At 36.8% G+C, this 17,228-nt stretch overlaps 3 protein-coding genes across 4 annotated transcripts; 1 reads left to right on the forward strand and 2 right to left on the reverse strand.

The window, feature by feature from the left end:
- Positions 1-108: 108 nt before the first annotated feature.
- Positions 109-4,387, reverse strand: LOC137739145 (uncharacterized). 2 transcript variants are annotated; one of them, XM_068478652.1, is made up of 6 exons: positions 4,043-4,387; positions 2,876-3,158; positions 2,699-2,751; positions 1,324-2,593; positions 1,033-1,179; positions 109-911 (listed from the first exon to the last, which is right to left on the reverse strand). In XM_068478652.1, exons 3-6 carry the CDS (start codon positions 2,747-2,749, stop codon positions 286-288), a joined length of 2,094 nt encoding a protein of 697 aa, XP_068334753.1. In that variant the 5' UTR covers positions 2,750-2,751; positions 2,876-3,158; positions 4,043-4,387; the 3' UTR covers positions 109-285. The 2 variants fall into 2 exon arrangements, with proteins under 2 accessions (XP_068334753.1, XP_068334752.1); XM_068478651.1 differs by having other exon boundaries at positions 2,699-3,158.
- Positions 4,388-5,976: 1,589 nt separating this feature from the next.
- Positions 5,977-8,923, forward strand: LOC137740805 (frataxin, mitochondrial-like). Its single transcript, XM_068480607.1, has 5 exons — positions 5,977-6,263; positions 6,675-6,747; positions 6,885-6,932; positions 7,021-7,115; positions 8,625-8,923. Exons 1-5 carry the CDS (start codon positions 6,022-6,024, stop codon positions 8,752-8,754), a joined length of 588 nt encoding a protein of 195 aa, XP_068336708.1. The 5' UTR covers positions 5,977-6,021; the 3' UTR covers positions 8,755-8,923.
- A 5,411-nt stretch (positions 8,924-14,334) lies between these two features.
- LOC137740351 (uncharacterized) lies at positions 14,335-15,510 on the reverse strand. The gene is made up of 2 exons (XM_068480218.1): positions 14,853-15,510; positions 14,335-14,772 (listed from the first exon to the last, which is right to left on the reverse strand). The coding sequence occupies exons 1-2, from the start codon at positions 15,381-15,383 to the stop codon at positions 14,563-14,565; spliced, it is 741 nt and encodes a 246-aa protein (XP_068336319.1). The 5' UTR covers positions 15,384-15,510; the 3' UTR covers positions 14,335-14,562.
- Positions 15,511-17,228: the final 1,718 nt, after the last annotated feature.

Here is a 17,228-nt window from a genome sequence, read left to right on the forward strand (position 1 = left end):
TGACTTTAAAGGCAGACCAGGGCTTCGCCGCTTAGGGTATACAAGCATACATGCAAACACAGGACTAGACGTATAGAAGGACTACGAGGTAACTCGGTTAACCACTTGAGCTACAAACAAGACATCAATGCTTGCAAAAGAAAATTCAACCATTCACTAATAGGGTGTTCGGTAAGCACACAAAAAATACAGAATTTCAGAAGTTACACAAAATGCAAATGTAGAAATCCACATACCGAAACTCAAGTAATGTATATGATCCGATACAAAGCTTGAAATAAATTTTCACATGGCTGCCATAGTTCCCTCACTCCGACTCCTGCGCATCGAGAGATCCTGCTTGAGGTTCATAATTCTGCTGCCCAAGTCGAAGTAGTGCTGCCGACTCTGCGATGTTACTTTTGTTCCACTCGGAGGGAGGTGGCTGTGCCTGCCCCGAGACTTTTTCAGTGACGCTACAGATTGACTTGCATGACCGTGAGTTGATGAAGTCGATGGCTTTTTAGAAGATACACCGTGACTAGCCTTCCTCGGAGCCTTGTGATCGGGTCTAAGGCTGCGATCAAACTGGTGGTTGCTAATGCCTAAGCGTACTGACCGATCTGCAGCGTCCTTGAGAGTGCTGGACTTGATTTGCTGCCGGTTGTAGTAAACCATGTGGGGAAGAAGTCCTTGCAGGTATTTCTTCAATTGGTCATCGCCGACATTCTTCTGAGCTGGGTTTCCTTCCAGGCTGATGGCTTGTAAGGAATTGTAGTTAGCCGCCAGTTGACCAAGACATTTTGCCGTTGAGATTTTGTTGAAGCGCAGATCCAGAACAGTCAGTTTTAGGAGGCGATGAAGACCCTCCACCTCACTGATTTTGTTTCCAGCCAAGTACAATTCCTTTAGAGACGAACAAGAAGCTAGGCCTTCAAAATAATTTAGAAAAAATGGAAAAAAAAAAAATATGTTAGGACAGGAATTATTCATGAGTAATCAACAAGAAAGCCAGCAAATTTATTAATACGTAATTTGATATATGCAACCTACCATGTCCGATTCTCAAAATCCTGTTATAGCTCAGGTCCAGTACACGAAGTCTTGTGAGTTCACGCAAACCTTCGATGGTAGAAATACCGTTTTTTGAAAGATTCAACATATGGAGTCCTCGAGGAAGAGCTCCAGCAGTTATCCTTACTGCAGCAAGTTTGCAAATGGAACGCTAATTAGAATGCAGAATCAATTAATGCAACGAATCATCACAAACACCACAACGCAGAAGCATACCGTAAGTAATAAAATATTCGAATAAAATGGAACAGATGAGTCAGATAGGCAAACCTATGGAATTTCCTGATAAATTGAGCACCCTGAGATTTACAAAAGCACTAAGGAATGGGATCACTACCAATCCATGATTTGCAAGCTGAGCTGTGGTGGCAGCTGCACTCAGAGAAGATATATATCGCTTAGCAGCTTCCATGCCAGGAGTGACCTTACCATCCACCTTAGCAGCAGTCAAACTGTTTGAATCATTGGACTCTCTCTTCACCTGATCATTAGATTGGGACAATTCATTCGTTTCTTCCACCAGACTGCTGCTATGCTGAAGATTATTAACCCACTCCTCGATACGCTTATATTTAAAATCCTTGCTTGGCAATTCATCCCAACTTTGAACTGAGGATTCTCCTTGGAGGTTTTTCTCTGCCCTTATCTCATCTGCAGGTGGCATTATCCAGTCCTTTGCAAAACTAGAGTAGTTACAGGAATCATAGCCATCATCGATGGAGTTTTCAATATTATCGTTCTCAGCTTTACTTACAATATCATCTCTTTCTTGTTCTTGCTTTACCTGCATTTCAGTCTCATGTACTGAATTCCCTTTCCCCCTCATCCCTAGGACATGCAGGTCCTCGGAAGATCTTGAATGCACTGCTAAACGATTAACAAGAGAACTCTCTTCAGTAGCCGGAGTAGAAGCACTAATGTTTGCAAGAGAACAAGATTTAACAAGCCCTTTTGCAGTACGAGGTGTGAGGTCAGCAGAGTCATCAGCAAACTCTCCAGATGTTGGAGTATCACAGTTTTCATGGCCGTCCTTTTCTGATTGTAATGGTTCTCCAATCGAAAAAATTGATTCATTATTGACAATTTCAGAACTTACTTGACCAAGGTCAGAAGCAGGAGTTGTCTTAGATGGTTGAGGTGGGCTTTCTCCTCGGTCCCTACTTCCCTCGGGTACCACCAATCCATTCCGATGAAGAGAACCATCAGAAGAAACTCCTTGATCAGTCTCGTCCCCAGCATCATTGTCAGCAGAAGCCCTCCCCTCAAGGTATAATTCACTTCCTAGAGACCTACATTTTATGAGCCGTGCTGCCTGAGTAACCTTGCTGCTACTTTCATTGATATAGCTGCTTTCCATATCACCTGCTTTCCAATCAGCCTCAAGGGAAGATACATGCTTCCAACTGCTGTTAACTTGAGAAACTCCTTTAGACTGTGATGGGTTTACGCTTGATTTTCCAGGCGAATCCTTCAAAACTTGATTTCGAGAAGAAGTTTGCAATGTTTTATGCATTATATCAACAGAAGGTTGAATACTTTTCTGTTTGAAAAAGAAGACTCAGAATCAAAATAAGGAATGGACTATAAAACCAATCAGAATAAATCAGAAGTGCCAACGACCTGATGTGATGATTGTTCCGCTTACCTTAGGTTTGGGGCAATGGACGTTAGCTTGGAAACATGAAAACCTAACCATTGCTGGAAAAATATAAGAGCTAGTGAGCTACATCAACACGCGAACTACCTTTTGACTACGCCAGAAACTATCAACGAGAAACTATTGTGCTCATTGCTGTCTGGAAACCTGTATGAACAAACTGACCTTGCTAAGTACACAGAAAAACTACCATCAAACTTCCGAAAGGGCAGCCACGAATGTCATTAGCCATAATCAAGCGACAAACCCACTGAAACACGGCACAATCTCCAGATGTGTGATGATCTCGATCTCCTTAAAACACAAAGCAAAATCACTCTCTCATTATTACCCCACACCTTTTTAGAGGTGCGAGAGGGAATTGATTTTGCAGTAGCGGCCAGACTGAAAGAAAATATCTGTCAAATGGAGAAGAACCCCAACCAGAACATGCGCCGGAAATGCTGGCCTGATAAAAGAAGGAAAAACAAAATACTAAGACTTAGCACCCCACGCAGTAACGCAAAACATACTATATATAACACACTAATTCCAAATCGAGGGACAGCAAAATACAACTTTCTACGAATCCATGCCAAAAAATAGACTGAAGTCCCGTGCTTCCTACTTGAATTCATGACCTCCCACCATTTCCTCTTATGCACACATTATAAGCTCGTTTGGTGCATAGGATTGGATTAGACGGAATAACTCATAAGATCCAAGGTATGTTGAAGTAAGAAACAATCAAGGTAGAAGTGAATGGATAATTTTTTTCTGTTTAGTCTAAGGTGTTGATGTCCAACCACTTTGCTAGGATTTGAAGCGATAAGTTTCTTTTGTAAGTAATCCATATTCTATCTTGGACCAAAATTTCTTCAATTTTTTCCTTCAACGTGCCTTAAAATCTAGCGAATTAGCCAATCCAATCCGAGGCAGCAAATCAACCCAAAAGCCATAATGTTCTAATCATATTTAACTCAACTTTCATTGTTTATGTTAAACTTTGCAGTAGACAAACATTATCATATCATTAATTGAGTGTATTTTGGCTCACCGCCTAAAATGATGGTGCCATCATATTAATTACCGTTAAATTAATTAAATTTTGAGAATTGTGCAATAAAGAGATTAAATCAAATTCACGTAACGGTAATCAATGGGACGGTGAGCAAATATATTTCCCAAAAGATTAAAAAACATCAAGATTCTTGAAAGGCAATCAAACACAACCCATTAGAGGAAACAACCCAGAAGTCAAAAATAAACAACAAGAAGACGTTTTTACATCAAAAAATAAGAAATCCACAAAAGAAACGCAAAGATTATAAATTTTAGAAGCAGAGATCTGACCTCCCCGTTGCCAGATTGTAATGGAAGGCAAGCGGTGAAACGGAGAAAGACCTTGCCTTTCTTCTTCTTCTTCTGTAGCAGAGCCACAAAGTTGCAATTTTTATTTACTTTTTTTTATTTTTTGGACTTATTGGTTTGGATGTATTATTAATCCATGGTTTCGAATAAACGGCGCGAGAGCTAAATGCCAACCCTAAAGCTCGTCCTGGCTCCGATTTTATACGCCCCAAAAAAGCAACGGCTCACAAAAATTAAGGGAAACTACGAGCTGAGAAAAATGAAGAAACAAAAGAAGGACACGGAATTGGAGAGAAGATTGGATTAGATTCTGTTGATTTTTGCTTGTGTTGTTGGTTAAGTTCGAGGATTTTGCCAAGAATTTGTGCTTGCTGTTTGTCAAATAAATGGGGGAGAATCTGCGTCCACACACGCACCGATATGCGAGGAGGGTCCTTGGTCGCCAAGCCACTCTTTTTTTTTACCCTTCTTTTTTCTTCTTTGATGCTTTTCTTTTTTCTTCTTTGTTTTTTTTTTTTTTTTTTTTTAATTTTTGTGAGTACATCGATATTTTTATATTAAAAGGAGTGAGAGTTCAGTTGAGCTACACAATGGTAGCCTAATTTGGTATCGAATTCGTCATTCGTGAGATTTAACTTAATATCTCTCACTTCCAAATGAAGAGGAATATCAACAAATCGTAGTACTAAGTGGCTTGTATTTTCGATTTTAATTTCAAATCTCTCATTTTTAATTAAATAAAAATGTGTATTTTTATTTCATTTATTTTATCCAAGTGACATTTTATGTCCCAGGTTCGAGACCTGGTGTGGGCGGGGTGGGGTGGGAAAAAAAATATTAAATTTATTTTAATTACTGAGAAGGGTATTGGTGTTTAAAAATAGCACATTATTCTAGTCAATTTAGTTATATTTAGGTTAGGTCTAAAAAAAAAGTGATATTATTTAGATACACTAACTAGCATACTTGTGCTCATACATTCTTTACTATTGGTGGCCCAGTTAAATATATGTCAAAAGTTTGTCAGTTTGTATGTCTAAATAATTTTATTGATAAAAAACACGTTAAAGCAATGTTGAATACCATCCAAGTTAGGGATTTTGCTACAATACTTACATGTTTAATGCAACTACTATCTCGATGGTCATATGGTCATTTTATTAGTTACATATATCACCATGCATATATCGGTCGACCAAATGATTATATTAAACACATATAAGTATTCTAATCAATCTCCTAAATTATATTATCATTTAACTGAAATATGATTCATTTCTTACATAAATTAGAATAAATTAGCTAGAATATCGCATAATCAAAGAAAACATATTCTCATTTTTTTTCTTTCATAGAATCAAATTTTCATCACATATTTCACTTTAAATCTTCCTAGCAATTCTCACCACATCATATCTTGTTGTTTGTTTCACAATGTGAATCGAACCTAAACACATATTAATCATAGCACATTATTCTAATTCCAAAAACATAACATGTGACAACTTTTGATTGTGTATTCTAAAGGTAATTTTAGCTTTTTAAGAAACATAAATAAACAGAAAAATAATAACCGCACATTATTATTAATTTCTCGCACACTCTTATTTAATATTTTTCTGTTGTTTCAAATAAATTTTATTTAAATTCACGGCCGTACAAAATAAAAGATACAACATATTTAGGATTTAGGCCAGCAATATGCCCAATAAACTAGGCACACGTAATGAGGGTAGATGTAAATAAAAATGGTTGTGCGAAATTTATTTTTTAAGTTATTAATTTTTTATTACATATATCTCATTATTTATATAATGTAACACGTAATATATCATTTTATGTACCGATCATATTGAAAAATCTCTCGAGAGATTGCCGTAGGCCCATAATTAGGAATTTAGGCCCATCCCGTCTTCTACCTCAAGCTTTAGCTCGAGAAAGAAGCTGTTGGCTTTCCGCTAATGGCTTCAAAGCTGCTTCCGCTGCGACGGCTCTCGAGGAGGCTTCTCAGACCTCCATCTTCTCCTTCTTCTTCTTTCACCGCCTCCAGGTCGTGCTTCCATATTCTAGAAGCTAAGAAATCTCATCATCTCTCCTCGAACAGCCACTACGGACCTCGTCGTTGGATAGCTTCCAGAAGCTTCTGTTCGAGCCCTTTGAATCTCGATGACGATACTAATATTCCCGCGGCCATCGATTACCAGTAAGTCTCAATTTTCCGTCAAAATTTTATATTCTGCTTGGTTACCGAGAAAATATGGAAAGAAAGTTTTGATCTTTTTCTCTAAGAAGTTGTAGGAAGCAGAAATGTTGCTCCAACTAAGTTAAGATATGCAGTTTTAATACAACAAATAGAACATTAGTGATAATAAACCGTACATTAGTCGCGGTTTAGCGGCCTTTTATTGTCTGTTTAGTGTCACGCCAGTTTTAATTTTTACTAAAAGATTGTAACCGGTTCTATTTGCGCATATTTTTCTTTATTTTTTGAAGTTATTCATAAATTGGGAATTCTAAAGATACAGATTTTGTGTTGGGATTGGAATTTTAGCTGAAATTGCTGTTTGGTTCGAGGCGTAAAATTAATGTTGCTAATGAGTTGATGCGCATACAGTTCTGTACTGCAGGAGGATGAATTTCACAGGCTAGCTGATTCTACAATACAAGACCTCCAAGAGAAATTCGAGGTATTTCATTTTTTCCGTTCCTTTTCGTGCGGAGTTATTCGAGTTTCAAACTCGTTATGCATTGTTTTCTTGTTTTGGTACATAACACATTTTGTATTGTTATGCATTATGTTTTCATTGATGGTTCTACCTGGCAGGAATATGGAGATTCTGTTCAAGTCGACGACTTTGACATAGACTATGGGGTGAGAATGGCTGGTTGTTGTTTGAAATTGATTAAGTAAATAGGAAAGTAATTAGTTTTTGGCAAGTAATTGGGTTTGCATTTGGCAGAATGAGGTGCTGACCTTAAAACTCGGGGATCGTGGTACCTATGTTTTGAACAAACAAACACCAAACAGACAAATTTGGTTGTCTTCCCCAGTGAGGTATGTTTTCTTCTGTCGCCCTTATTGGATTCAGGTTTGCTTGTCTGATTGTGTCTCGTATAGTTACACTTTTGTGAGTCTATATGTTGGTTCGTTCAAAATGTCTGCGAGTCTTCTTGATACCTTTGCTTCATGCCATTGTTCGGACTGCATGTTAACTAAATTTACAATCAAGGATCATTTCTCTGGGAAGAACCAATCAAAGAATTTCATTATATCCCTTCTAAGATCATTCTATTTCGTCTGGTATTTCGTAGGAATAAACGGTGTATACAGATGAAGTGGAGAATCCATTTTTTGTTCCTTCTATTAAAACTAATAAAAGAGACCTTCGAGGGAAGGGTTAAGGATTTACCCGGTGTGAGATATCACATTGTTCGAGGAACCCTAGATGCTGTCGGAGTAAAGGATCTCTGATTGAGCAGTTCTGTGACGTGGGAAACTCTTCCATTATGTACTTAAGAATGAAACTGGATGTTTCCTCAACAGTCTATACCTTAGTCTGACACACCATACCATAGTGCACACATATATATTGAAATGTGTGAATGAACATAATTTTTATCTTCAAATGATGTATTACTGCATGTCCATGAGTTTGCTTCTGTGTCCATGCCTCTTCATATTTCCTTGATAGCGGCATTATTTTTGAGCAATTTGTACACACCTTTGCACGTGCTTGTGATCAGAAATTAATGCCTTAAACTTATGAGTGAATTATAAATTACAGAAATTTGAATACGATATTACAATGTTCTAATACTGTCTGAAGCAAGAACAGGTATCAAATGGCGCAGGCTTGAATTAAACGTCTCCTTCAAGATTTTGGAAAGGAAGCTAAAAATTTGAAATTGAAACTAATTTGTAGGAAATATTATCTGATTAGTGAGTGGTGAATAGAATCTTGAATGGTAGCCCTTCAACTGGAACCTGTGACCTTCCTTCTCTCACGTGGAAGAATGTCCTGATGCCCTTAAACTCATGAAAGGGAGGTAGTTTGATGGGGCGGAGGGTCTTTATTGTTTACGCATCTTCTATATGGGGAAATCCCATCCATTGCAGCACATTTTTATACGTAATCAATCTCAGAAATCCATGTGCTAGTATTCTGTGGAGATGTGACTCACTGAGTTACCATCATGCATGTGCCCATTATTCTTGGCACGTCGTTGATGTATAACATGTTTCCAATGTGGTGGCCATCGACATGTCTTTGTGGAAGCTAACTACATTCATTGTAGCTTCGAGCCTTGTGTTTACAGAAGTGGAATGCTTTACTATACTGCCATGTCAAGTGTCATGTAAACATGGTCTCCCGTAATCACCATCTTGACAAGTACTTGTATTAATATCGTAATCCCATGATAGAAATTTTCGTGCTCATTCTCCTACCTGCATCTTGCTCATGTAGTGTTAGAAATCCACGGTCCCGTTTACTCCTTACTATTTTGCTCAACTTCTTAATAATTTGTCTTTCGTTTTGCTATAAGATTTATGTTCTTGATGCAGTGGTCCTCAGAGATTTGACTGGGATCGGAGTGCTCGAGCGTGGGTTTATAGGAGGACCAAAGCTTGCTTATTGAAAATTCTAGAGAGTGAGTTGGAGGAACTGTGTGGTGAACCCATCAGCCTTTCATAAACTGCCTCAAAAGTTTGGTAATATAGTTTCACTTGGAAATTCAACCGCCTCAAAAGTTAGATAATATTGTCTGAAAATTTGTTTTTGTGTAAATAAAATACAAGATTTCGAGCATTTCAATAAGCAACATACTTAAGAGGCAGGCAAGAACTTCATTTCATTTCTCCAATTTTCTTTCAATGCAATTATCTTTTAATTTCCCTTTCGAGTTTTTTAGTCTCGCTGATTAATGTTAACGGAAAATTTAGAAGCGCAGCTTATGACCTACTGTGACGAAAATTTATACATTTTGTTTTAGTTTCCTTGTCGCTTAAGCGGACGAAATAACCCTCTATTCGATTGAAAATTTGACAAATTTGACAGTGTACCAAGTTCAATGACCATGGTTCAAAAATATTGTATGTGGCTGGGGTACCAGGGCACTCTATAAACCCCAACGCTACCATCACAGCCACAAAACTGTAATTTGACTTGGGCATAAGTGCTTTTCCTCACCGTGCTTTTCTGCATAATGCATGACGAGCACCTCCTGGTTTTCATGCATTAAACAAATAATGGATATTTTACAGAAGAATAAATCGCTGTGAAGTGTCTATTCCGATAGAATTAAGAACTTGCTTTTTGTGTGTTGTCCCTTTCGTTTGCAGACAAGGTAGTTTCAAATGTAAGTGGAGAAGCAGCTTTTTATTTGAAATCAAGATAGAATAATCCTCGGATTCGTACTGGTAAAAATATTTTGGCTGGCATAGAAGTATGATCCTCTCAATTATTCACCCAACGTACAACGCGCATGAAAGTAATTTTTTTTTAAATAATTAAAAACGTTCTCAGACTATAAAAAAATGTTTTTAAGTTAAAGAGAAGCCCTTGCATTTTTATTAAAAATTTCGATGCGTTTCTAATAAAAAATCATTTATTGGAAATTCTTCTGAGTACAGGTGTTTTATAAGTTTTGTAAATTTGTACTATTATATCCACTTACAAGAAGTCGAGGATATATCTTTAATAGTATACAATAATCTCCCTTGAAAACTAGATCAACGCATCAGTATATAAGATAAACATGTATATTACAGTAATTTGGCGTAAAGGTAACACTCATTTAATTTTGGAAACCAGCTGAGTGGTTAGTGTAAAACGATGGCACTATTAAGTTTTTGTCAGGAAGCTAAAATGGGTAAGCACGATGCAAATATTCTAATCCAAAACTAGCCTACTATTAGCAAAGGCGGTGAAACAGATTACTTTCTGCCAAGATACTCGTTCGATTCTTTTGGTGACGATCATAGAGATTCGTGAATCGTGTCTGTTCATTATATATGTATGATAGGTTTTTGTCAAGTACTGTTTATGTTTATTTTTAAATAAAAATATTTAAAATAATTTATAACCGTACGATGAACGATAAACAGACATAATTTATAAATATTTGAGATCATCACAAAGAAAATCTGACGAGGGCATGGACTCTACTTTCTGCAGCTGGTTTTTTTATTCTCTCAAATATCCCCTTTACCAATTTTTGTGGCCAGAAAACCAAGTGAAAATTTAGATGAACCTCCATCGTTCAATGTGGGAAAGGATACAAACATTTCACCGTAAACCTTGTGACAGTCATTTTTTAGATATTTTTGGTTAAGAATTTTATTTTTATTCTAATGAAGAAAATTTATCTACAAATGATCAATTGTTCTGGTGGATGGGATTGTTCTTGTCGATAAATTGCATCAAGGATTCAAATCTTCCCTATGCCCCTTTCCTAAGTCGAGTTTAGAGTGGAAATATTGTTTGTAAGAACCATTAACTAGCCTTCCAAGAAGTGTACTTGACAATTGTCCAAACTCATGTTTATTGATTGGTAATCATTAATGGATGTAAACCCCACGATCTATCAATTGAGAAAAAAACTTGAATAGGGTTGTTTGACTAGTTAGATAGTTAAGACACTCTCAAAGAATCAGACCCACACACAATATTAGATATCATCCAACCGTTCATTAGCCACAAGCTCGCTCTTTGAAGTGTGACCTAACCAGCGGGTTGATCAAACTCTTCGAAATATTTTCTTCGGCCAACAACTAATAATCACATACGTGGGTTCAATCCTCCAAGACTAGTTAGAGCTCTCTTCAACCTACTCATGGCTAGATTGATCGGTTTAGGGTCAAATAGAAAGAAAGAAGATTCCACCTCTGGAAAGCGCCTACACCTAATGGTTTAAGCCAAGCTAGTATCACTTATCTTCTAATTTAAATAACATTTTACAAAGATTGGGATGGAAAACAACCCTCCCTTTTGTCACTCCAAGTGCTAGGAACATACTCCCTCTTTTGTCACCATCGTGGTGTCATATTTCATCAAGTTATGGTCAAGATAAATAAAAGCACCTACCATACTTTTGCTTTGGCTACTAGTAATATCTTCCCTTCAGACTAGGAACCTCTTTCTTCTTCTTTCCATTCCCTTCCATCTCTTCCTCTCACATTCTCTTATTTTGTTTTTCTCTTATTATAAAAAATTAATATAAGATGTTGACGTGGCTTAACCGTGACCATTCAAATAGGAGGGGATGGAAGGGGAGAGAAAAAAAGAGGAGAGAAAATCTTACTCCCTTCCGGACTAGTGGGTTAGAAATTTTCATAAATAAGTACAACTGCAAACACCACCACCACATAACCATTCGAACCCTAAAAGCTTCAAACAAATATCCACCACAAGAACCAAACCTCTCGATCGAGTTCAGATCCTTTATGCTAATTTGCAGAGGTTATTATTCTTTCTCAATAGAGAAAGTTGTAGCAATGATCCTTAAATTTTAACCTAATTGGAGCAATGGTTCTTCAATTAAAAATTTATAACCATTGATTCTTTAACTTATCAAAACGTATAGCTATGATCATTTTCGTCAACTCCGTCAGAACTGCCGTCAAAATAAATTATGTTGGAAGAACCATTGGTACAATTGGATTAAAGTTGATGGATCATTGCTCTAATTCGGTTAGAGTTGAGAGACTATTTCTTCAATTGGTTTAAAATTAAGGGGTTATTGCTACAATTTTCTCATTCGGTTTTTCATATTTGCCCTTGATTCAGCCTCTCATTTTGGCTGAAGTTCTAACAGAGTTGACAAAAAGAATCATAACTGCACATTTTAATGACTTAAGGGACCACTAGACAAGAATTTTAATTGAATGATCGTTACTACAATTTCCTCTTCTTAATAATTAACAACCCTTGAAGACGAACCAAAACAATGTATTAAAAAATATGATTGGTTGATGATCTTGTGGTGTTCTGCTGAGAGCCTCTCCAACCACAACCTGGTTACTTGGGAGATTTTTCTCGTATTATTTTATGATAAATCAGATTAATTAATCATATAATAGAGATTTAATTTCTCGGTTTTAGTAAAGTGATTGAATCCTTGCATAAACGTTTGGCCTACTTGATGCGACGGCCGGCCATAGACCTTAAATTAATCAACTAATAAAGGTTACGGAAAAGATACTAATCTTCATGTTCTTCGTTAATCAACTTTGTTTATGGTCTTGAGGTAGATATTTGTTGAGAAAAAATAATAAACAAACATACAAAGATATCCAACCCCGGACAATGTTAACAACTAAGATTAGAACAAATTATAGGTACTTAACAAAACCCAACGGCTTGTAAAAATCTATAAAAAATCAAGAAGAAAGAAACTACGATAGGTTGAAGCATTTTATTAGTTGAAACATGACATGTCTTAGTTTTTTTGTAAAAGCTGATCTTATGTTTGATGTAAATCAAATGAGTAAAAACGTCTAGGATATTAATCAAAGGTTGAGAATTTGGACAAGAACTATTACATCATGAACGTTGATGCATATGATTCCTACGACACATAAGTGGTACGACACTTATCTGGCTGTTGTTGATATGATACTCACGACACAAGAATGGTTAGACTTCGAAGGTGATATGATAGATACCTCACGACACATGAACAGTAAAAAATTATCTGATCATTGGTACAGTTTCAATACCCACAATGTATTAACGATCGTAATTGTATCACACGTGCAGGAGCGACTAAATCCAGAATATCACTATGAGTTGGTGCCTGCTCCCTATTGTGTTGTGACTCGTGAGGCTATTATGGGTCATGGCATTGTGTGTTCAAAGGACAAACGCATTATGTACTTTCAGAAAGGTCCCAATCTGATGAGTTGATATGTATGAGATGAGGATTTTCTTCGAATTCTTTCTACAGGGATCTTCGAAATTCTCACATTATAATCATTCAACATACATTGTACGATTAATTTTCATTAGTTACTATTTATGTTTAATTTTAAATAAATAAATTTAAAATAATTTTTGACCACATGATATACAATAAACGACTAAAATGTAAGAATCTTTAGAACTCTCGCAAGGATCCAAATTCGTCAATATGGACTAGGGTTTTCTGACAACTGCCACAATTCTAAAGACAGGGGCAGGCAGGCCATCACGATTCACGCCACCTCCATCCATCATCTGCACTCCTCCACGAGGACTCGGTCTTTTCACCTCCACCACACTCAAAAGTCAAATCTATTCCTTGCAAGACCGCATCTAAATCAACCACCTCGAGCGGCGGTTGGGATGATAATTCAAACCCGTACATAAAACGGACTTGAATTCGATTTTTCAGGCTTGTGAACAATTAATAATAGTCAGAAAGAGGTTAAAATATTTGTATGAATTTTTTTTAAGAATTGTTATTAACATTTTAAAAATCTTATTTGATACTTTAAACTTTTTAGAATTAAAAAGAAAAATACACTTGTAAGAAGTGTAAAATGCAATTTTTAAAATGTTAATAACAATTCCTTTTTTTTTAGCTTTGAAAAAATTCCTTTTTTTTTAGCTTTGAAAAGATAAATTATTATGATGAAACCATCAACTAATTTATTTTATAAAATATATATATATATTCTTTTTTTGATCTTCATAAAAATAAAGTTGTCATGGTAAAATCATCAATTGATTTTTTAAATGGCATCTAAGAGCTCGTTTGAATGTGCTTTTAAAATGACTGAAAGCGTTTTTAGATAAAATATTATTGGGTTCCAGAAGCACTTTAAATCCTTTCTACAAAAAGCATCACTTATGTACTTCTTCCAGAAAACACTTTAAGTGATTTTCTAGAATTTATTAACATTTTTATTAAAGATTGTTTCAAAAAAAAAATTCACCAAAAACGCTTTCAGTCATTTTAAAAGCTCATAAGCTTTTAGTTAAAACTTTCTCATCAAATCATATAATAAGCTTAGCAAAATTTAAGGTATAGGAGACGTGTCAACCACGTGACTAATCAAAGCAAAACAGGTAACATATTCTACCAAGTATCAAATTTCATTAACAAATTTGACGTTAAAATATGATGACATGTTATGTTAATAATTTAAATCATCAAGAAATAAAGATTTAACTTGATTGATAATTCATATTAACGGCGGAGTAAAAAGTAAAAATAATAAAAACAAACCCAAAATTCCATTTTAATACAAGAAAAAAAAAACAGAAAGAAAAAAATTCAAACTCTCCTACAAATTACAAAGTACTGTTTTTTTTATTATAAAATAATGGCACAACATAAACAAGGAGAATATTAAACAAATTGTCTGACTAATACAAATTTAACTAGTGCTCAAATCAGGATCAGTTGAGTTGAAACTGTTGTTAGGTAATTAAAAAGAATTATCCATCATAAGCTACCTCATATCCGACGGCTACGACGGCTGCGGTCAAGATCGACGGCTTCAGATCCTTCATTAAAGGTTACGGATTGCCTTGCCGGCGAAAACTCCTCGGGGACTCAATAACGGGCGAGGACGGAGAAGCCGGCCGGTTTAGGTCGATTCTCCGGTCTTTTCGAGGTCTCGATGAGTCAACCGAAGTGGCTCCGCCGTTGCGTTCCGACGGACCCGCTCGAGCAGCCTTAGCGGAGCCACACCTCTGGTGAGGACATGAACGGTCGAGATCGGCGATCTGTGATATAAACATACGAATCTTAGCCGTTGAAAAATGAAAGACGATTCTGAAATCAACGGAAACGGAGAATAACGTACCTGGGAGCGAAGATCCGACGCGGTTTCTCTGAATCGCTTCAACGAAACGGCGGTGGCGGTTTTGGAATCACCTCCACCGCCATTGTTGAAAGCAGTCGTAGACTGCTCGCCGCTCGATGCGCTTGAAGTCGGCGGAGGCGGCGTCGCGGTGGAAGACAACGGCACCACCTGATTATCTCCGTCCTCATCGAAATCAACATCCTCATCATCATCGTCGTCATCGTCGTCGTCAATCTCATCGTTATCCGAATCGAATTCCTCATCATTGCCGCCCTGGCTCTCGTCGTCGTCGTCTCTGCCTCCGTCTGGGAGAACGCAGCTCTCGCACACCGAAAAAGTGTGGCCGAGCTTTTCGCCGGAGGCCTTCCAAGGCGTGGGAGACTGGCAGCCGTGGCAGAGGAGGCTCCGGGAGTGGCGAGACACCAGGAAATTGGCGCCGTGAACCTTGGCGTCGCAGTCCCAGCACAGAATCGCCTGGTCCGATTCGCAGAAGATTCTCGCTGGAAGCCGGCAGAGCTCGCAATTCTTCATCTTTCTCTTGATTGCAAAGGACGCAGAGTCCGCCTTCAGTTTTTGGGAATTTTCTTTTCTCGCAGTTTCTTTGTGTTTCTCGGAAAATCTTATTCTCTCTCTTCTGCAACTTCAGGATGGGTAAGATGGAAGGGAAAACAAGGGAAAGGGCCACTTGCCGACAATAATAGCATCAACCCTGCTTTTTATTTCAATTACGATTTTACCATTCTTGGAACATGTTTTTGACACATCAACTACTCAAATAATTAAATTTCAAGAATTAGCTTAATACAAATTACTTACCTCATTTACAGATGATTGCACGTATTTTAAGTTTATTTTTAAGCTTCAAGCCTTATACGAGGTTGTGGACTTGGGGTTGAAGTTGTCATTGTCTACTAGATAAACTTCTCGCCTTAGGTTATGTCATATAATCGTACAGGTAATTAAATGATGAAAAAAAATTATAGGCTGAGTTATAAATATAATAGATCGTTTGAATTACTTTTGCTTAAGAAGCTTTAAATACATTGAATACATATTTTTTCAAGTGATTGCATGTATCTAAAATTTACTCGATGAGACGAGAAAATCAAAGAACAGTAAATTCACTCAAATCTCTCACCAATTTCTTTTAAAAAAATAGAAAAAAGTTGAAAAGAAAGTGCCTTGAATACCACCAAGTAGACAAAGGGCATGGAGGTCATTTCAAGTACAAAACGATGCAGAAATTCAAAATAGTCCAAAGGTTTCAATGGGAGGACGACCAAAGGCGGAGGCTGTGGTGCTCCGCGGCGCCAGGTGTCGGCTCCTGGGGGAGCAAAAGCTTGTGTGGTCTGTATGTGCACGCGGGGGGGGCCTTCGGTCTTTTCCCTCCTTTGGTTGGTGCAGACTCGCAAGGATATTTTCGAAAATCTGGCTGACATGGCATCCAGGTGGCGTATTTCTATGTGAGGAGATTCTATTCGCTTACGTGGCGGAATTTGAGCCATCGGACCACGTGGGTCTGCACCCGCAAGATTTGATTATTTATTACGTGTACCGTGGGTCCCGAATCCCCGAATAGCGCGATTTTCAGCCTTGCGTTTCGCGGCTCCGAATCATGTCCTCAATTCCTATCCTACTTTTTTATTAAAAATATTATAATAGATAAGAATCATCAAGCCGACGCGCTCAACCTAGAAACCGCCAATAGCCAGTCGTCGAATTAGGAAAAGTAACAAAGATTGAAGACTTACCATGTTTTTATTGCATATTTCTATATTATTTTAAGTGATATTTGATGTGAACAGTCATATTATTTAAAAAATTTACAAAATTCAAGGAAATGAAGGAGAAAGACTTTTCGTATAACACAATTGTTATTTAATTAATTAGTTTTTTTTAATTATCAGTTTATTAAATAATGAACTAAATTTAAAAATCTGATTTATTCAAATGATGTGGCTGTCCACATCTAATGCTATCTAAGGTGATATGAAAATGTGGTAGAAAAATATGGTATAAATAACATTACTCGGAAATATAACTAGTGTCGTTTTAAGCTTCTCGAAAACTCTTGTTAAATATTGTCCGTTATTTTGTTCGATTTATTTAATTTTATGATCAGATATTAAAGGTAGTGTGTGTAAGGTTAAAAGGTGTAAACAAAATATCTCCCAAGATTAATATTACAAAATTCTAAACATATATTAATTTATTTTTTATTTTCTTGAATATAGGATTAGTACAATTTTTTTTTTATGTAATATGTACCAATTTTTTATATACCACTTTGTTATAAAACTAAGAACTTTGCAAAAATCTGACTTTAGTATTGGGATATGGTGTCGAAACGAAAAATGAAAAGTGCATATGGGGTGT

Source organism: Pyrus communis, chromosome 7, assembly GCF_963583255.1.
Source record: "Pyrus communis chromosome 7, drPyrComm1.1, whole genome shotgun sequence".
Classification (NCBI taxonomy): Eukaryota; Viridiplantae; Streptophyta; class Magnoliopsida; order Rosales; family Rosaceae; genus Pyrus; species Pyrus communis.